The 17,164-nt window shown below is 37.3% G+C and overlaps 1 protein-coding gene and 1 long non-coding RNA gene across 5 annotated transcripts in view; one reads left to right on the forward strand and one right to left on the reverse strand.

Annotated features, from left to right (window-relative positions):
- haf (leucine-rich repeat and fibronectin type-III domain-containing protein hattifattener) overlaps positions 1-17,164 on the reverse strand; it is a 200,098-nt gene that overhangs the window by 79,161 nt on the left and 103,773 nt on the right. Inside the window, 1 exon segment of the mRNA XM_064681397.1 lies at positions 10,552-10,616. Coding sequence (XP_064537467.1) covers positions 10,552-10,616 — 65 coding nt within the window.
- On the forward strand, positions 10,379-11,166 carry LOC135427800 (uncharacterized). 4 transcript variants are annotated; one of them, XR_010436138.1, is made up of 3 exons: positions 10,379-10,468; positions 10,544-10,777; positions 10,909-11,166. It is a non-coding gene; the product is annotated as an uncharacterized LOC135427800 (long non-coding RNA). The 4 variants fall into 4 exon arrangements; XR_010436137.1 differs by having other exon boundaries at positions 10,380-10,468; positions 10,526-10,777; positions 10,862-11,166; XR_010436136.1 differs by having other exon boundaries at positions 10,380-10,468; positions 10,526-10,777.

Below are 17,164 nucleotides of genomic sequence, written 5' to 3' on the forward strand. Positions count from 1 at the left end.
ATATTTAATTTTTATTAAAACAACCTTTCAGTCGCAGCAGCAGCCGCAAGCAGCGGGTCGCGCGTGCACGCTGCGTATGCTTAATATGTGCGTATACTTAATATGATTTTGTGCTGATGCTGAAATTAAAGGCTTTCGCGATTGCTCGGTGGGAGCACCATGGCATAAACAATAACAACCACAATTGCAATTGGCAAGTGCCACAACGTGGCATTATGCTCCAGTATTTGACGTCGCTGCGCAGCTCTAGCAATTAGAAGCCGGCAAATGTGTATCAGAGGACAATGTCCGCTCTGCTCTGGCTAGCAAATTGACAAATGATGCATGCTAATGTCATTGGTCAACGTTATGAGCCCGGGCTCCAGCTCCTGGTCAGCGATATTGATGCATGACCAGCTGCTGCAGCTGCAGTTGCTGTAAACTGCTGCTCCTGCTGATCCGGCTCCTGCTGCTCCGGCTCCTGCTGCTGCTGCAGTTGCTGTTACGGCTGCATTGACGTTGATACGTTTAATGAAGTGATGTTGATGTATGTGCATGGCCCCGGCAACACCAAGCCCAGCCAACCACCAGGCCCGACCCGAACCACTTGATGCCCGCACAAAAGGCCAAATCTGAAGTTGAGGCCAGGCAGCTGAATCATTTAACGTTTGCCTTAAGCCGCTTTCATGACCTACAACAATGCAAATGCTGCTGCCCGCAGACGTCTGTCAAATCAGTAGGGCGGCTCGGTGACGGGCGGGGCGGGGCGGGGCAGGGCAGGGCAGGGCACATCTGAGCCAATCCTTTGCAAATGCCAATAAGGCAAAGCTATGTGCTGGCTGGTTACGCGACAAGGGAGCAACTACAGCCCCGCTGTCTCAACCCACTCTCCCCACACACACACACACACACCCACACACACACACACACATACGCACACAGAGCTAACGAAATTGACCGCAACATTATTCGTATGAATGTTGCATGCGGAACCATAGCAAAAGGCTGAAGAGGGCGGGCAATATAAAGAAGGAGCAGAGGTAGCGGGGGTAGTCGGGAGGTAGTAGCTTAATGCATGGTCCATGTGCGTGCCATGGACGCTTGACAGAGCTAACATTTTAATTGCCATGAAATATTCAGTGATGCGGTGCGGGAACTAAACATGAAAATAGTTTTTGCATGTACCTCAAAACATATCAAAACTGTGCCACCCTGTGCGCGTGACGCGGGTGGTTTGAGAAGCATTGCAAATTACTAAATTTATAACAAAAATTTAAACTAATAGCAATAAGGCACATAATTCACAAAATCACACAGTTTAAGTGTCAACAATGTTGCATTAAATTAAAAAGCACATGTTCAATTTTATCATGAGATTGAAAGTGAGCATTTTAAAGTTTACATTCAGCTAAAAGTTCGTACAACTTCTTTGACAGTTATAAATTTAAAAATTATCATGAGGTGTAAGAAATAACCACATTATTGCTTGAATAATTGTTATAAACAAAACATATTTAATTTGATAAAAGAAACTCAATGTAAATTTTGACATTGACTTCAAATTCGCACAATTCTGTTTGACAGTTCAAATGGAGTAGAAAACTGTGACAACCTTTACAGCTACATGTAAAAATTATTATGAGGTGAAGTAAAATATACTTTAATTTTGGTAACTGTCTTGAAAAACAGTTTTAAAGCACGACTGCAGGTGTTTTAGATACCTGAATCTATTTCATATCATTGTAATTAGAGAATGGATTATTAAAATTAGCATAAATTCTATTATGTGTATGGTATAATATTTTATCAAAGGTAACATGTAAATAATGGGGATGGCAAACATTTATTTGATTACTTTTCATATTAAATTTCTGAGCAATTTTTATTTATTATTTATATATTAGATTGAGTGATATATTTATATTATTGGTTTGTTTATATTATTTGAATAATATATTATTTGTATGTTACTTTTAATCATTTGTTTAGTTTAAATTACTAACAAATCGAATGTGCAAATAATACTAGAAGACGCAAATACATACTTTTTAACTTTTAAATTAATTTTTATTTGTAGATTGATTAAATTTTTTTTATTTAAATATTTATACATATTATATGTAATTTTTTTTTATTTTATTTATATATTAGTTATAATAATTTTTATAGTTTAATTCTTTATAAGTTCGACTTGACGATGCCAAATATCTATTTTTTTTACAGATTATATAGATTAATTGAAATATTGTTAAATATATATTACACATATTTACTAAAACTTTTGTGCCCGCCCTCGCCAGGTCTTTTATTATTTTGTGTGACCGCCCATTAACTATTAACCGAGGGACAATAGTCCATAAACATGTACCGAGCAGCACCTGCAAATTGGAGTGGAGAGGGCAGCTCTTTAAAGTGTTTTCATTTCTTTTTTATTTTTTTTGGGCAACTGTTTAAAAGTTAAGGCACGCCTCTAGATCCTAGATTGCTCCAGCCTGGCAGCCCGTGCCAACGCCTGCCAGCCCTTGAGAGCACCTTGGCATTCCCGTGAAATTGTTGGTTTGCTTTTTGTGTTTATGGTTGCGTCTGCTTTGTTTGTCAAGCGATTAAGTTGTAATTATGCGTTGCTACGTGTCCGTTTCGAAAACTTCGAGTCTGAGTGTGAGGCGAAGTCCTGGCACGAAGCTGGCAACAGTTTTGGGTTCCCCAAGGATCTAATGGCGATTATGGTTAGCAGTGCCTAATGAGTTGACATTAATACGTAGGCGTGGCATTCAGCATGAAAATTAACTTTAAGGCCTCGGGCCTGAAAATAGGTTCACATCTGGGCAGGGGACAGACACATGTTACAATTGTAATTAAAGGCCGCAAGGACTCTTTTTTTTTAAGGACTACATTTTCCTTAGGAAATGCGTAGCCGGTAGAGAAGGAAAAATTGTTGGCAAAGCAAAAAAAAAAAGGAAAAGGTTAGAAGTGCATAAAGTGAAAAACTCTACAAAGCAGAGAACAAATTGACATCATAAGCTCATAGATTTACCAACCCCGGCAGAAGTATGCACAGGCATGAAGTTAAGAAGTTACGTTGTCCGAGCTGGCAGCAAAAAAAGGACGGAAGTGGAAATGAGAGACTTGTAAAGTGTTAACGGATCTCAGTGTAATGAAAAGAAAAAGAAAGCATTTGGATGCGATAATTAAAGCGACAACTTTATGGTACTCACAATATGTTATTAAAAAGGCTTATAGTTGGCCATTAAAAAGACACATTATAAGCAAAAAGGAGCTTTAAAAGCATAGCAAGTTTTCTAAATCTTAAATGTAAGCTGCAAACGCATTAAAAGCTCATTAGAGCTTTGAGTGAAAATGCACGTATGCAATTAAGTGAAATTAAAGCTTAAAGCTCCGTTTATAAGTTCGACTAAAGCGCATTAAAGCTTAAAGTGAAATGCATGTATGCTTAAAGCTTGATTTATTTTATTGTCGCACTAGGTTAAAGTGAGCAAGTTGTTGCTATGATTTTGCACAACGTGAAAGCGTTGCACAAGCTTTAATATATCAAAAGTTTCCTGATAAAAAACATAAAGACCAAAGCTCAACTTCGTGCTTATTATTTGCTGCAATAAAGGCCAAACGTGAAAATCTTGCTGATTGCGTATGGATTTGTTTGCCAGAAATATGAAACTTAAGCCAAAGTATTCTATGATCTAATTGGGGGAATTATGAACCGAGTTTATTTTTGAACAAAAGCAAGAAAATCTGCTTTCAGCTGCCTTTAGCTGGCTGATATCCCAAACATAACTCAACTGCCAGCGGCACAATTAGGCAAAATATTTGGGTTTGACTCGTTGCAAGGCCTGCCATAAATTGCCTGAGGCGACTGCAATTAAAGTGTACCACCTTAAAATTGTAACCAGACAAAAGCTCAGCTGCCGATGAGCCCAGGAGTCATAAAAATGCAACTAGAACTGGTTGTGAAAGTGGAACTGAAAGTGCCAAAGTGTCTGCATTTATGGCTACGACTTAGAACAATGCCCCAAGCGCAGGTCCGAAGATGTATGGCCTGTTGGCAGGAGCCAAACAATGGCCAAATATGTTGCCAGCTTATCAATGTAGTCACAAATGAACAAAAAAATATCTGTATATCGAAAATATATGAAAGATCTGGACTAGAAAATACCCTATGTAAATAATTTAAACGATTTTTAATAACTTTTGTATTCATTATTTGATTATGATTAAATGGAGTTTAAAATGTGTGCGACACAATAATATAATAAATATACAGATTGTATACATAAGTGAACTGGACTAGAAAATATCCTATAATGGGAGAGCTGGATTATAAAATATCATATATATATATAAATATAAATAAAAAGATTTCTTGAATAAATGTATTAAGTACAATTATGATTAGATTTGATTTAAATAAATATATATCAAATATATATTAAATTTCACATAAAAATATAAGTTCAAAGAAGTTTTGAATATCTTCTGTATTCATTTTTAAATTATTTCATTTATTTAATTATTTTTATCTAACCTGATTTGTTGTATACATAACAACAATTTTTATGCTTGTTTTTGACTATGGCAAAGAGATCTGTGGTATTGTATAGATTAATATGCAATTAAAACCCTGTTTGGTAAATTTAATTTACAGGGTATCACGAGCATATGTATGCACAACACTCACACATATGTGTGTTTGGGTGTGTGTGTGTGTGTGTGTGTGTGTGCGTGGCCCCAAGGATGCCTTTGTCAATGCTCCTGCTGTGCGCCACTTTTTGCCACACAATTTTTGAGCACAAAAAGGCAACAAAAAAAAAAATCAAACAAAAAAATCAAGAATATTCGTGTCCATTGTTCTGCATAACATTTGATGTGGCTGTGTGTGTGTGTGTGTGGTTGCCATAGAATGCGTAGATATATAAATAGATATGCACATAGATATGTAGGATGTAGATATTGTCATGTCAATGCGGGTTAGCTCTGGATTTTGACTGGCTTTTTTCCTAGAATTAGTTGTGCTGCGCGTATCTTTGGCTAAAAATTGTAACTCATCATCATAAATATCTATAATTGTCTGACGTTATACAACCAGACAATGAAAGTCACACAACCAAAGCACACACGCACACTCGCTCACACACATATGTTGATTTGCATAACATTTTCAGTCGAGTCATTACAATTTCAGGCGGTCATGACAGCCGCAGGCAAGTTGGCATGCCCGGAAAATCGATTATGCAAAATAAAAGAAAATCAAACGTAATGCACATAGACAGAGCTTTTGGCCCTCTAACCTAATCGGAGAGATTGGGCCAAAGTTGTGACAGCTTCAATAATTGCAAATCTCATGTCCTCAGTGTCAATCTCTACGCTTCCCTGCATCTCGACATATATATTTTTCGACAAGTTTAGCTACTCATCTGTGTGGAAAGATGGGAAAAAATGCAATGCAAAGCCAATTAAAGGATTTCCAAAACTTGAGTGTCACATTACAAAATGTGTGTGAGGATGTGTGTGTGTGTGTGAATGTGTGTTAATGCCTGCATTAGGGAATTGTGGCCTATGGGAGCAGGGAATTGGGTTTAGCAAAGATAAACCGCAAAAAAAAGCTGTAAACTCATGAAAAGAACTACGAACCAGAAAATCGAGGGTGAAAAAATAGAAACTCGATTAAAGTGCGGCAATTGATGCTCTATAAAAAGAACTTTTAAGATTTAAGTAAGAAAATCTCTTGAATCATTTCTTTGGCTTCCGCTTCAAGGTAAATATTGTTTATTTTTGTAAAGATTTGAGCTTCTACTTGAAAGTAAAGAGAGCATATTAAATATTTTAATGTCTGTGAATGTAAGATATGTTGAAAATAGTGGAATCAGGCTATTAGCTATTTACACACTTAAAAATTTTGCCAAACTAAAAGCTTTAAAGCTGCTGCAAAACCTTTTTAAGCTAGTCTTTAAAATATCGGAAAATTCAAGTAAGAACCTTTGTAGACCTAGCCAAAATATATATTTTAAATCATTGTAGAATTTATTCTAAGTAAACTTCCATGTAGAGATGTTTCATATATAAAATACATATTTTTTTTAATATTGTATTTTACATAATTTTAATTCAGAGCATTATATATTTCAAATAGTATTACAAGAGATAGAAATCCAATACGCATTTCTGTTATCATAATGAAATATGATAGCAAGATGATGATGATCAACTGTTTGAGCAGATAGCTTCGTGGCATAACAAGCGGGCGAATATTCTGGCCAAGAAGCCACTTAAGATGCGACTATATTCCATGTCCAAACCAGATGAACTCCATTCGAATGGCGCATAAAAACTGTGGCGCACTCTGTGGCTCGCTTCAGCTTGAAGCTGGCAGTAAGTCAGGAAAGTAAAGTGCAAGTTTTATAGCAGATGAAGGACAAGAGACAACAACAGCCAGAAGAACAACGAATCCGACTGACAACAACAACTTGCCACAACAATGTAGAATGATAGTAAAATGTTTGAAGTGGGGTTTGGGGTAATTCAAGCACCATTCCAGCCCACCCACAATGTTGACCATATGATTGACTGAGTGTCCGAGAGAAGTTGACTACTTGAATGCCCGACTAAATGACTGGCTCGCAGTGGCTTTGAATTTGAATTCATGTGTGTGTGTGTGTGTGTGTGCGAGTGTGTGTGTGTGTGTGTGTGCGAGTGTGGCAAGTGTAGGGACTTTTGTTGTTGCAACAAATGTTTAGCTGCTTCTCAAGTTGTCAATTGATTTGCTTCGGCAGCTTTCATTCTCATTTGTATTGCAGCTCAATGCTTAAGTGGGAAAATTCCATTTCGCATTTTCCAACTTTCCGCATTGCTATGTGTGTGCGTCTGCATGTGTGTGTGTGTGCACATTTTGCCGTGTTTTCACACAGTTTACCATTCTATTTATTTTTTTTTTGATTGATGGGCGGGTGTGCGGTGGGCGTGCCAATATACCCTAACGATGCGTGAAGGCTGTTGTTAGCCTTTAATTGGCCTGTTTGCATTGCCGTCGTCTGTGCTTTGTTTACAGCCACGCGCTGGGCGTGAGCCTGGCTATTTTTTCTTTTTATCTGCCGCCCCCTTGTTTGTTCGACTTCTAAAAACAACAGCAATCACAATAACAATACCCATAATAACAACAACAGGAACTAAGTAACTAACTGACACTTGGACATGTGACATGCTGGCTATAAGCTTTTCAGAAACTCCCCAATATAGATGCTAGTAAAAGGAAAAATAGTTGTCAATTAAAGCAAAAGCTTTGGCAGCACATTTTCTGGCCATTTGGGTCCATCCATTCAATGAATAATGTGGACCTGACATCAAAGTTCAAGATTTTTCACTTGATGATAGATAGTTTCAGCTTTTGAAGGACATGTCCCCTAATGAAATGTTTTGGCTTCGATATTAATCAGTTGATGTGCAAGTTTGCAAACTTTTACGTAATTAAAATTTGTTTTTGACGCAGCGTGAAGTACGTAGTTTGTTTACCAAACGACCTCGAGAAGTAGGCAAGAATTTTTTTTAATACATTTTAAATTTGTGTTCCAATTATAACTTTGACACTCTTTAGCTTTTTAATTATGGCCATATTTTGGACATATAAATATTTGGCTTTTAATATTATTTGTTTCTTGACTTCAGTTTTTGTTGTTTAACTTCCGATTAAGTTTTTCTTAATTGTTCTCTTCTCAGTTTCTAGACAACAATAGCAAAGTGTTTTACTACTTTTGTAGAGAGTATTATAATATGTGCAACGCATAGAAGGAGACACCTACGACCCCGTAAAGTATATATATTCTAGAACAGTTGCAGGCAGTACATATGTTGGAAGTGGCCGGATCGTACCACTATATCATATAGATGCCGTAGGAGCGATCGGTCGAAGAGTAGTTTCTGGTATGGAAAACTTTGGGCAAAATCTCTTCGACGTCGGATCATTATATCATATAACTGTAAAGGTACTACATAGGATCGAAAAGTAGATTCTTGTATGGCAAATTATTCTGTTTTCCAAGATATTTTCATCAAAATCAGCATTATCTAGCTTCACATATTTACAAAAGGGAAATGTCTACAAGGGTATTAAATTATCGGCGAGCCGAAAATATTGTTACTTTCTCGTTATTTAATATTTATATAAATCGACAATAAAATAGTTCAGTCTACTATTTGAATCAATTATTTTCTCTAACTCTCTTTTGGTTCTCTCCTCTCTTTCTCTACCCCCTTTAATTGAATAAATTGTAGAATAAATTGTTAAAGCAAATATTTGGAGCAAAATTACATATAAATATTACGGCTTTGATGATCTATATCCATTAAAGTTTTAAGTTAACTCTACCTCTCCTTTTCTGCCTCTCTCTCAATCGAGTTGTCTTATGATTCGATTCCATAGCTCTGAACTACTACTCTTTATAGCTTTTATCTTATGCAATAAATATTTTTCTGCCTGTTGAATTATTTGCTTAAATATCGTTGGACTCATTTATGCAGCAATATCTTAAGCCTTTTCTTTCATTTGCGACTTTTGGTGCCACATCTGAATCTGAAGCTATTTCTTTTGTTTATTTTTAAGCTTCTTTTATTTTAAGCTCGGTAATTATTCAGTTTCCCCGTCCCTGCTCTTCTTTTCTTCAGACACTTATTATGTTAAGCCCTTAAATGTGGCCACTTCAACAGCTTCGCGCCGTTTTTACCGGCTTTTCCGGCAAACGCATTGGATGCCCGGCTTGAGCTTCGGTTACAGCATTTGGTTTTTCCTCATCGAATGGCCACTTTTGTGGTGCGTTGCATTATCACGTAGCATTTTTTATGTGCTATTAAGTGCAATATAAGCTTATGGCGCCTTAAAGTGTGCTATAAACTCCCACACACACACACACGTACACACGTGCAGACGCACACACGCACACACATGAAATGCGGCCACTTTGGGGTGCGTTCGCCCCATAAACAGACTAAGGGTCCACACAACAAAGCAGTTTTTAATACAGAAATATAACCAAAAAGTGGCCGACACGAAGTGCCTGTGCTTAAAACAACGTGTCCTTGTTGCTAACGATTCCGGAATTCTGTATCCTGACAAAAGCAACTGCAGCAGATGTATTCAAATTCAAGGGAAATACCCTGGAAGCTACATAGCGTTAAGATATTGAAGAGGGTAAATAATATAAAAATAAAATAAATATTATATCAACTGATATTTAGTTGCAGCTACGGGGTATCCCTTAGTCTGGCAGCTTTTAGGCATATTTGTGCGAGTAATATTATTAAAATTTAAGACAGTTGAATGATTTTATATTCTTCACTTCAAGCATAAAATATATCGAACAATATAAGATAATTTCGCTAGAAACATTTTGTTATACTCAATATATTTTTATGACTTGGAAAATACTTCATTATAGCTACAGGGTATGCCATAGTTCATCAATTATTGACATGTTTACTAACTTCTTTTATTTAAGCAAACTTGCATACTAAATTTCAATTTGATGCAACAACAATAAAGAAATTTACATTTTACTGCAGGCGCCAGCGGCAACCCGCCCCGCCCCTTTAAAATCCCCCAACCCACAACCCACACTCCACAGCAAGCTCTGCTCTTTTCCAGGGGAGTGGGACGTATTTTTGCTAGATTTGGCAAATATTTTCATCGTTACACGCAGCGAGCATTTCCCATTTGACATGGCCATTGTTGGTAAATTGTTCTAACCGAGAGCGGAAACAGAAGCTTTCGCTTCTGGCCATTGTTTTGGAGACTGTCGACGAGCAAATCTGTTTGCAAATTTTGTAGGCCTTGACTCTGACTCTGGCTGGGGCTCTGAATCTGTGGCTTTGTCTGTGGCCCTTTTGAAGCCGGCGAAATTTTTGATTTGTTGCCATTTGCCGTAGTTTATTTGCTTTTCATTTGATGGCCAGACATGGGGCTTAGATTTGCATCGTTTGATTTCAATTTGCATAATAAATTAAATTCCACACGACTATTTTAACTTATTGTTGGTCAGCATATTTTGTTGACCAACAATTGAATATATTTAAACGTTTATATGTGTGCGTACACATCTATATAATCACAAACGCACACACAGTTTCAATTAGCATTCCACAGAGTGTCAAAGCATGGCAGCACAATAAATATGAATATTAATTAATTAATTTTGAATTTGCAATTAATTATATATTAATATACCGAAGAGTGTAGATCACACTAAGTACCTTAAAGGTAGACAATGAAAACGAAGTCAAACAAAAATGTGTCATGCAAATTTTACATTAAATTATCATTTACAGACTGCCAACAGATATTCGAAATCAAAAACTGCGTGATGCTATGTTCCATAAAAGAAAAATAAAAAATCCAAGGAAAAAAATCAACTTGAAAAGCAAAATGAATTATTCTACTGAATATCTAAGATACCTTGGCTGTAGACGCTAAAGGCGATCTCAAGTCCAGGTATCAATTACTTTAATAATAATATGTATAATAAATAATAGATTCTTATTAACATAGGTATTCATTTTTATAAAGGTACTTACCCAAAAATGCTCGATTATTTTATTGCCATTTATTACTAGGAGAGCGACAAGACGGACTCGCATCACTAAAAAAAAAACGGAGAGCGATGTTAAAACAAGAGCAACAGAAAGGCAAAGGATTTAAAGTAGAGCATGAGAGAGAATGCCTGAGAGAGTAAATAAGGGAAAGAAAGAGAGCGCAAGAGAGAAAATAAGGGAGAAAGACAGAGAGAAAGACTTGGCAGAGGTAATGCTCATAATGTTAATAATGCTAATAATAACACTTATTATCTAAGTATAAAAACCTGAGAGTCTTACTTCAATTCATGAGAATCGCATAGTAAGGCGATGTGTGAAAAAATGTTTCTCTATTTGCAGCGTTGCGGGGAGAGTAAACAAAAAAGTGAAGTTTACTTGGTATGCATTCTGTTTCAAAGAACTTACAAGGCGGATATTACCCGGCCTTGTACGGCGAGAGAGAGGCAAAGAGATAGAGATAGAGCATTTGGCAGCGTATTTTTTCACATTGGAAATTTGTTTATGGGCAAGGGCAAGACCGAAAGAAAAAAATAAATTAACTTGGAAATAGTTTTTCAATTCCTCCTTAATTCCAGCAAATGTCATATATATAAGAAAGTATGCTAAGAAAATTGTTCAAACGGAGTTTAAGATATAATGCTCACCATTATTCTTAGATACTTTATCAAATCGATTTCGTAAAATTAAACAATATTTTAACTCAAACTATTTTCATGTTCATAAAGAAGCCAACTTTTAAACTTTTCTTTTCTTGGCTAACTTCAAAAGTTTTCTTTAGAAACTCTGTTTTTAAGTTTATTATGTTTAACAGCAGAGCTGATACTTACATTATATTTAGCAGTTAATAGGCTAGAACATATGTGGCTAGCTATATACAAACACCTTTCAATTCATTGGCAAGTTTATGGGACAATCTGGAGCGAAAGTTGGTGGATGGAAATATGTATGCAGTTAGAGAATTAAGTAGGAAATATGTGAGTGTGCGTGTGTGTCCTGCAAGGAATCAAATAAACTGAGTTAAATAACGATAGCTGAAAAACAAAGAACGATAGAGGGAGGGACAGGAGCTGGAAGTGCGAGAGCATGTGGAGTTTTGGCGTGTGTGCGCGTTTTCTTTGCCTAATATATATATGGCTTGGCATTAGTCGGGGCGCGCGCAACTGAACTTGAGAAGTCAAAAACTCCAAAAGAGGACTTACGACTTAAGCACAGCGAACAACAGGAGCAGCCGCTAGCCCAGGAGCCACAGTCGGAGCCGGAGTCAGAGTCGGAGCCGGAGCAGAGGCCACGGCCAGGACGATGCCAAGTTGCTTGCGAGCGCAAACTTTGCTGCTGCTCCCTGTTGCTGCCGTGTGGCTGTTGCCAGCGCCCTGTTCCCTGTTGCTGGTCTTATTGTAGCTTTGATAAACTTTAACTAGCGTCAACACACGCACACACCCAATCACACACACACACACTCGCACATGCAGCTGGCTAAGCGTAACGGCATGTGGAAAAGTTGCTCGTCGCTCGGCTTGTTGCCAGTTTGTTTGTCTATTTACTTGGCAGCCGTTAGGTTTCACTTCCGTTTCATTTCATTTCTATACGTTTCGTTTTATTACTTTGGTCAGTTTTTCATTCAGTTTTCACTTTTCTTTTGCGCCGTTTCAACTGCATAAAGTTGCCTTCTCAGCTGCCGCACTCAATCGCCAGCTCCTCCCCCAGCTCCTGCTCCTCCCCCAGCTCCTGCTCCTCCCCCAGCTCCTGCTCCTCCCCCAGCTCCTGCTCCTGCTCCTGCTGCTGCACTACACTTAATTGAATGTTTAACCTTTAGCTGCAACTCGTGCCACACACACACACGCCCCCATTCCGCCCCTTTTGTTGGCATCGCTTAAAAAAGAACCAAGTCATTGAGACATGGCGTCGACATCGCTTTTTTTCTTCTTTTTTTTTGGCTTCTTCTAATTGCCGTTGACTTGTTCTCTGGGCCTCATTACTTAGGCACGCGCGCGCCTCTCTCAACCAACGCGATTGCCAAAGACGCCAGCGCATAAGGTCATCCGTGAGTGCCACGAATATGAGTATGAGTATGAGTGGGAGTACGAATATGAATATGAGCATGAGTACATGAGCATCAGTCGCGGGCATATGTCTCGTTTTGTTTTCTTTGGCAGTCATTGCTGGGGCGTCATCATTAACCGTCAACAATTTTGCATTCGGCTTTGGCCGTAATTTGACTGTAACCGGCAACGAGTTGTGTCAGCTTCTGAGCGAGGGGCGTGGCAACGTCCACAAATGTCGCTTTGCGCGTGGCCGCGACTAGCATATGTTGCACAGCTCTGCAGCTCTGTGCACATTTGTGAATGTGTATCAAAATAATTTAAAGAAATTTGGGTTTCTTATCGAATTTTTAATAAGGTCATGCTGCCAGTGAAACGTTTAGGAAGGCAGCATGAAAGGCAAAATGTACTGTTTATTAAGATCATAAGAAACTACTGCTACATACAATCTGCCCAGTGAAACGTTTACAAATGCTAAGACTAAAGGAATAGAAAATTAAAAGCAAGAAATTCTCTTGCCATATATTATCTGCCCAGGGAAACTTTTATGAACGGCAATAAGGGGTTGAATGTGCTCTAAAGTGATCCTATTCAAGAACATCTCTTGCTATATATTATCAGTCCAGTAAAACGATTACGATAAAAAAAAGGGAATAGACGATTAAATGCGATCTTAAGAAATTAAAATTATGAAAATCTATCGCTATACATTATCTGCACAGTGAAATCTTTACGAAAACCAAGCAACAAATACTCAAGGAGTCTAAGAGTAAAAGCAGAAGAATATCTTAACAGAGTTATGTATAGCGCTGCCAGTGAAATGTTTACGAATTCAGAGCAATGTAGAATTTGTAAATTAAATGCCTAATGTTTGCATATATGATTGTAGATAGACATTAAATATTACAAGGATAGCTTACTGGCTCCCAAAAGGAAACCCAATACCATTTGCATGAATTCAAGGACGAAATCTTTTTATAGCAAGTTAGTCTTTCGCTTATCAAGGCGCCCGAGCCTCAGGTCAATTGTGCTTGAAAATACATTTCTCAAATGACACAAACACAGCCATCAGCTAACAGCGATCCGAGCCCATTTCCATTTAAAGCTCGGCCAATGCCACAGTCCAAAGTTAGCTTCATCAATGAACAATTTTCTGTATTTTGGGCACGACGGCCACGCCTCGAGCTAAGTATTTTATTGTGGAAAATATTTCTACAAATGCTTTTGACGTTGTCTGCACCTTGTTTGTTGTTGTTGTTATTGTACTTTGTGTAATTGAACACCTTCGTGTTGTGCGCCAACTAAAATTGACAAATTCAACTGAGATGTTCAGCCAGTGGGCGTTTATTTAACTAGGGAGTGGAAAATTGAGCTCAATTGCCAGTGCAGTGCAGAGACAGAGAAGGGGAGAGACAGGGATAGAGAGAGCACTAATTATACAATTGCTGGGTAGACCCAACTGCTCCACCCAGTCTTCGTGTGAATTAATTAATGCAACAGCCTTGGAAATTTTGCATACTAAAGAGCTCGCAACAAGGTGCGTTCATTAAGTACGTAGGAAGCAGCAGCCACCGTCTTGACGCTCTTAGCATATTTTGGCCAGGCAAGCTGTAAAGCCGGCAAAGTGTTGGAGCCTCTAATAATGTGCCAGAGCTTTGTGATTTGTCATATCAGGTACTCAAATACCCCAGGGGAGGAGCTCCCTCTGCTGCTGGGCGGCAACTTTGAATGCTGCTCACTAATTGCCCTGAACTTTGACATGGCATAACTTTCAGCTAAACTTGAATGCAACACAAACTGTTAAGCAACAAATACGAAAACAAACGCACGAATATAAAATACTAAATGTCAAGAGTAATTACGCAAAAAATATTGTTGTTACAAGAATATTTTTTTTTTATGACTTTAATCCATCAGAAAGTGAAGTTTTTTTGTCTGTTTTGTCCGCCGATTTATTTGAATTTTATTCATCCAGCATTTTTGTGATATTTAACAATTTCAGAAAACATTCAATTGAAATGAAGCTGCCAATTTGCAATTTGTCATGCAACAATAAATAAAATATTATATTTATGTATATAAATTTTAAACAATTAATTAAAAGGGTATATGAAAAAATTCAACAAAAAATAATAAAATAAATCATATTTATATATTTTAAAGAATTATTCAAAAGTGTTTATAACAAAATATGATAGAAGGGCAACATTTGGACCGAAGTACAAATCAAATCTTTAAAAATTGTATAAATATTTTATTTAGTTGAAAATTTGTATTAATATATTGCCACAGAAAAAAAAACACGGTCCTTTCTTGGCCCTTCTGAGCTTTAAGTGTATTTACCTAATGCTATTAAGCTTTAAGCTTTTAAGTTTAATGATTTCCATCTTATAGCTAGATATTCACAAATTCTTGTTATTTCTGAATATATTAAAAAGTTATATAAGAGCTACATCGCTTGCCGGACAGTTTATTTTCTCTCTGCTTGTTTTTCATATTTAGGTAAACAGCTCGAATGCTTTTGGCGTCATACACAGAGCTGGCTATTACGTCTCCTACCAGACCAACAACAACAACAGCTCCTCTGTCTACACTTGTTGCCTCACTTGCCCAACCGCGTGGCGCTCTCCACTTGTGGGGCAACGACACCAGCTCAGAGGACTATGGCTAGAGGGGCATGCGTTGGCGGGAGTTTTGGCCAAATGTTGCCGGCCGCTTAAACGTGCGATTATGTTGTTCACGTGAGGCTCCACCTCGCCCCCCTCGCAGCCGTGGCCACAGTTTCAGTTTCAGTTTCAGTTTGTTTTTATTTGGTTTGTTTTTTTGGTCAGCACCACCCAACAATTTTCCCATATTAAATCAGAAAAAACAGACGTTATGCAGACTTTTAGGCTCTATTGTTGTTGTCGGGCCTGTCTAGCACATGTTGGAAAAGGCAAAGAAACACTCACAGCAAAATTTAAAGTAGTTTTTGCCGGCCAAGATCTTGTGTTGGATATTTTTCTTGGTGTTTTTTTTTTTTTTTTCGGATAAGTTGCAGGTTATTTCTTTCTGGCTTGCTGCAAATTGCGCTGATGTTGCAAGCCATGTGGATAATTTTTTTTACGGCTCTTTTATGACTGCCAGCTGTGTGATAAGTTGTTATTGTTGTTGCAATACAAACAACAACAACAGCCACAGCCACAATGCGTACAGGCTTTGGTGTCTGTGGGGCGTCTGCAAAATTTTCATTTATTTATGTCGCAATTTCGGTTAAGTTATGGATTTCGAAACACTCAGAAATTATCGCCAGCCAGAGTCTATGAATTTTGTAATCTTAATACCTTGATTATTTCTCAGTTTTGTGACTTTGCAGAAATTGACTATAAAAGCAAGGTATTGTCATATATTTACGCCCATTAAGCAAATCAATCTAGGGCATTAAAACGAAATGGTATCAAGCAGGCGTTTTGACTCGGTTTTAACAAATTTATGTGAGTTTTTAATCTGGATAGGGTATTCATCAGGGTCTGAAGAACTCAATATGAAAAGAAAATGCTCGTCTTTGACATTGAGGGAAAACTGATCTGCTTAAAATTTCTTTTAAAGATTTTATATTAAAATTTATTTCATTAGTTTTTCAATTTTTTGGTTATGAGTTTGGAGGTATTCTCATGTAACTTTTGCGAAAAATATTTTTATTATTCAAATTTCAAAAATGTCTTATATTTTAAATGCAGAATCAATTAAGTTTTTGGCAATTAAGTTTTTGTGGGAGTTATTGAAGTGTGGGACAGGCGCATAACCCTAGAAATATTTGTTTAAAATATAGATAACAATTTTGTTATATTATAAAATGATATTGCTTTAAAGAATGATGACCACATATTAAAAAAGATGCATCTCAAAAGTCAATATTAAGTTCTAGATTTCAAAAAATATAACATCACATTAAAAAAAAAAACGATGGAAGACCCACAAAAACTTAAAAGATTGTTCTTTAAAATTTAAATCGCAATAATTCTTATATTTTATATATAATTTTTTTTACTACTATTTATTTTCTATATTTTTTTTTTTAATAAAATGTATATTTAATAATTCTATAGATTTGGTAAACTCACAAATATATTCTCGATTTAAATATTTAAAACAACATTAAACTTTAAATCAGTTCAGATAATAAACAGCATCGTTTTGCAGGCATTCAAGGGACAACAAAGCGGCCTGAAATGGCGCGTACGTGAGCCCGAAAATCTAATCAAAGCCCGCGGCTTTTGGGCGCATCAACTCAAACTGGCCGCGATTGAAGCGTTTGGTTAAAACGCCCACGCGAAATGGAAGTGGTTGTACGATATATGTGTGTGTGTGGTGGGTGTGTGTTGGAAGGCCGCAGCCAACAGCCGGCAGCAGCCAAAAGTCTCATCAATCAAAATCTTAGTGAGATAATTTTGTGTAGCATGCCACGAGAAATCACAAACATTTCTTTCAACTAAACTGAGCGCCATGCCACACGCCACTAACCCACATTTCAGTTAACACTTGGCCGACGATGATGCCGACGAACGTTGCAAAAG

Source organism: Drosophila montana, unplaced genomic scaffold, assembly GCF_035044405.1.
Source record: "Drosophila montana isolate Dmon_TW-CO22-7 unplaced genomic scaffold, ASM3504440v1 contig_2326_1, whole genome shotgun sequence".
Taxonomy (NCBI): Eukaryota; Metazoa; Arthropoda; class Insecta; order Diptera; family Drosophilidae; genus Drosophila; species Drosophila montana.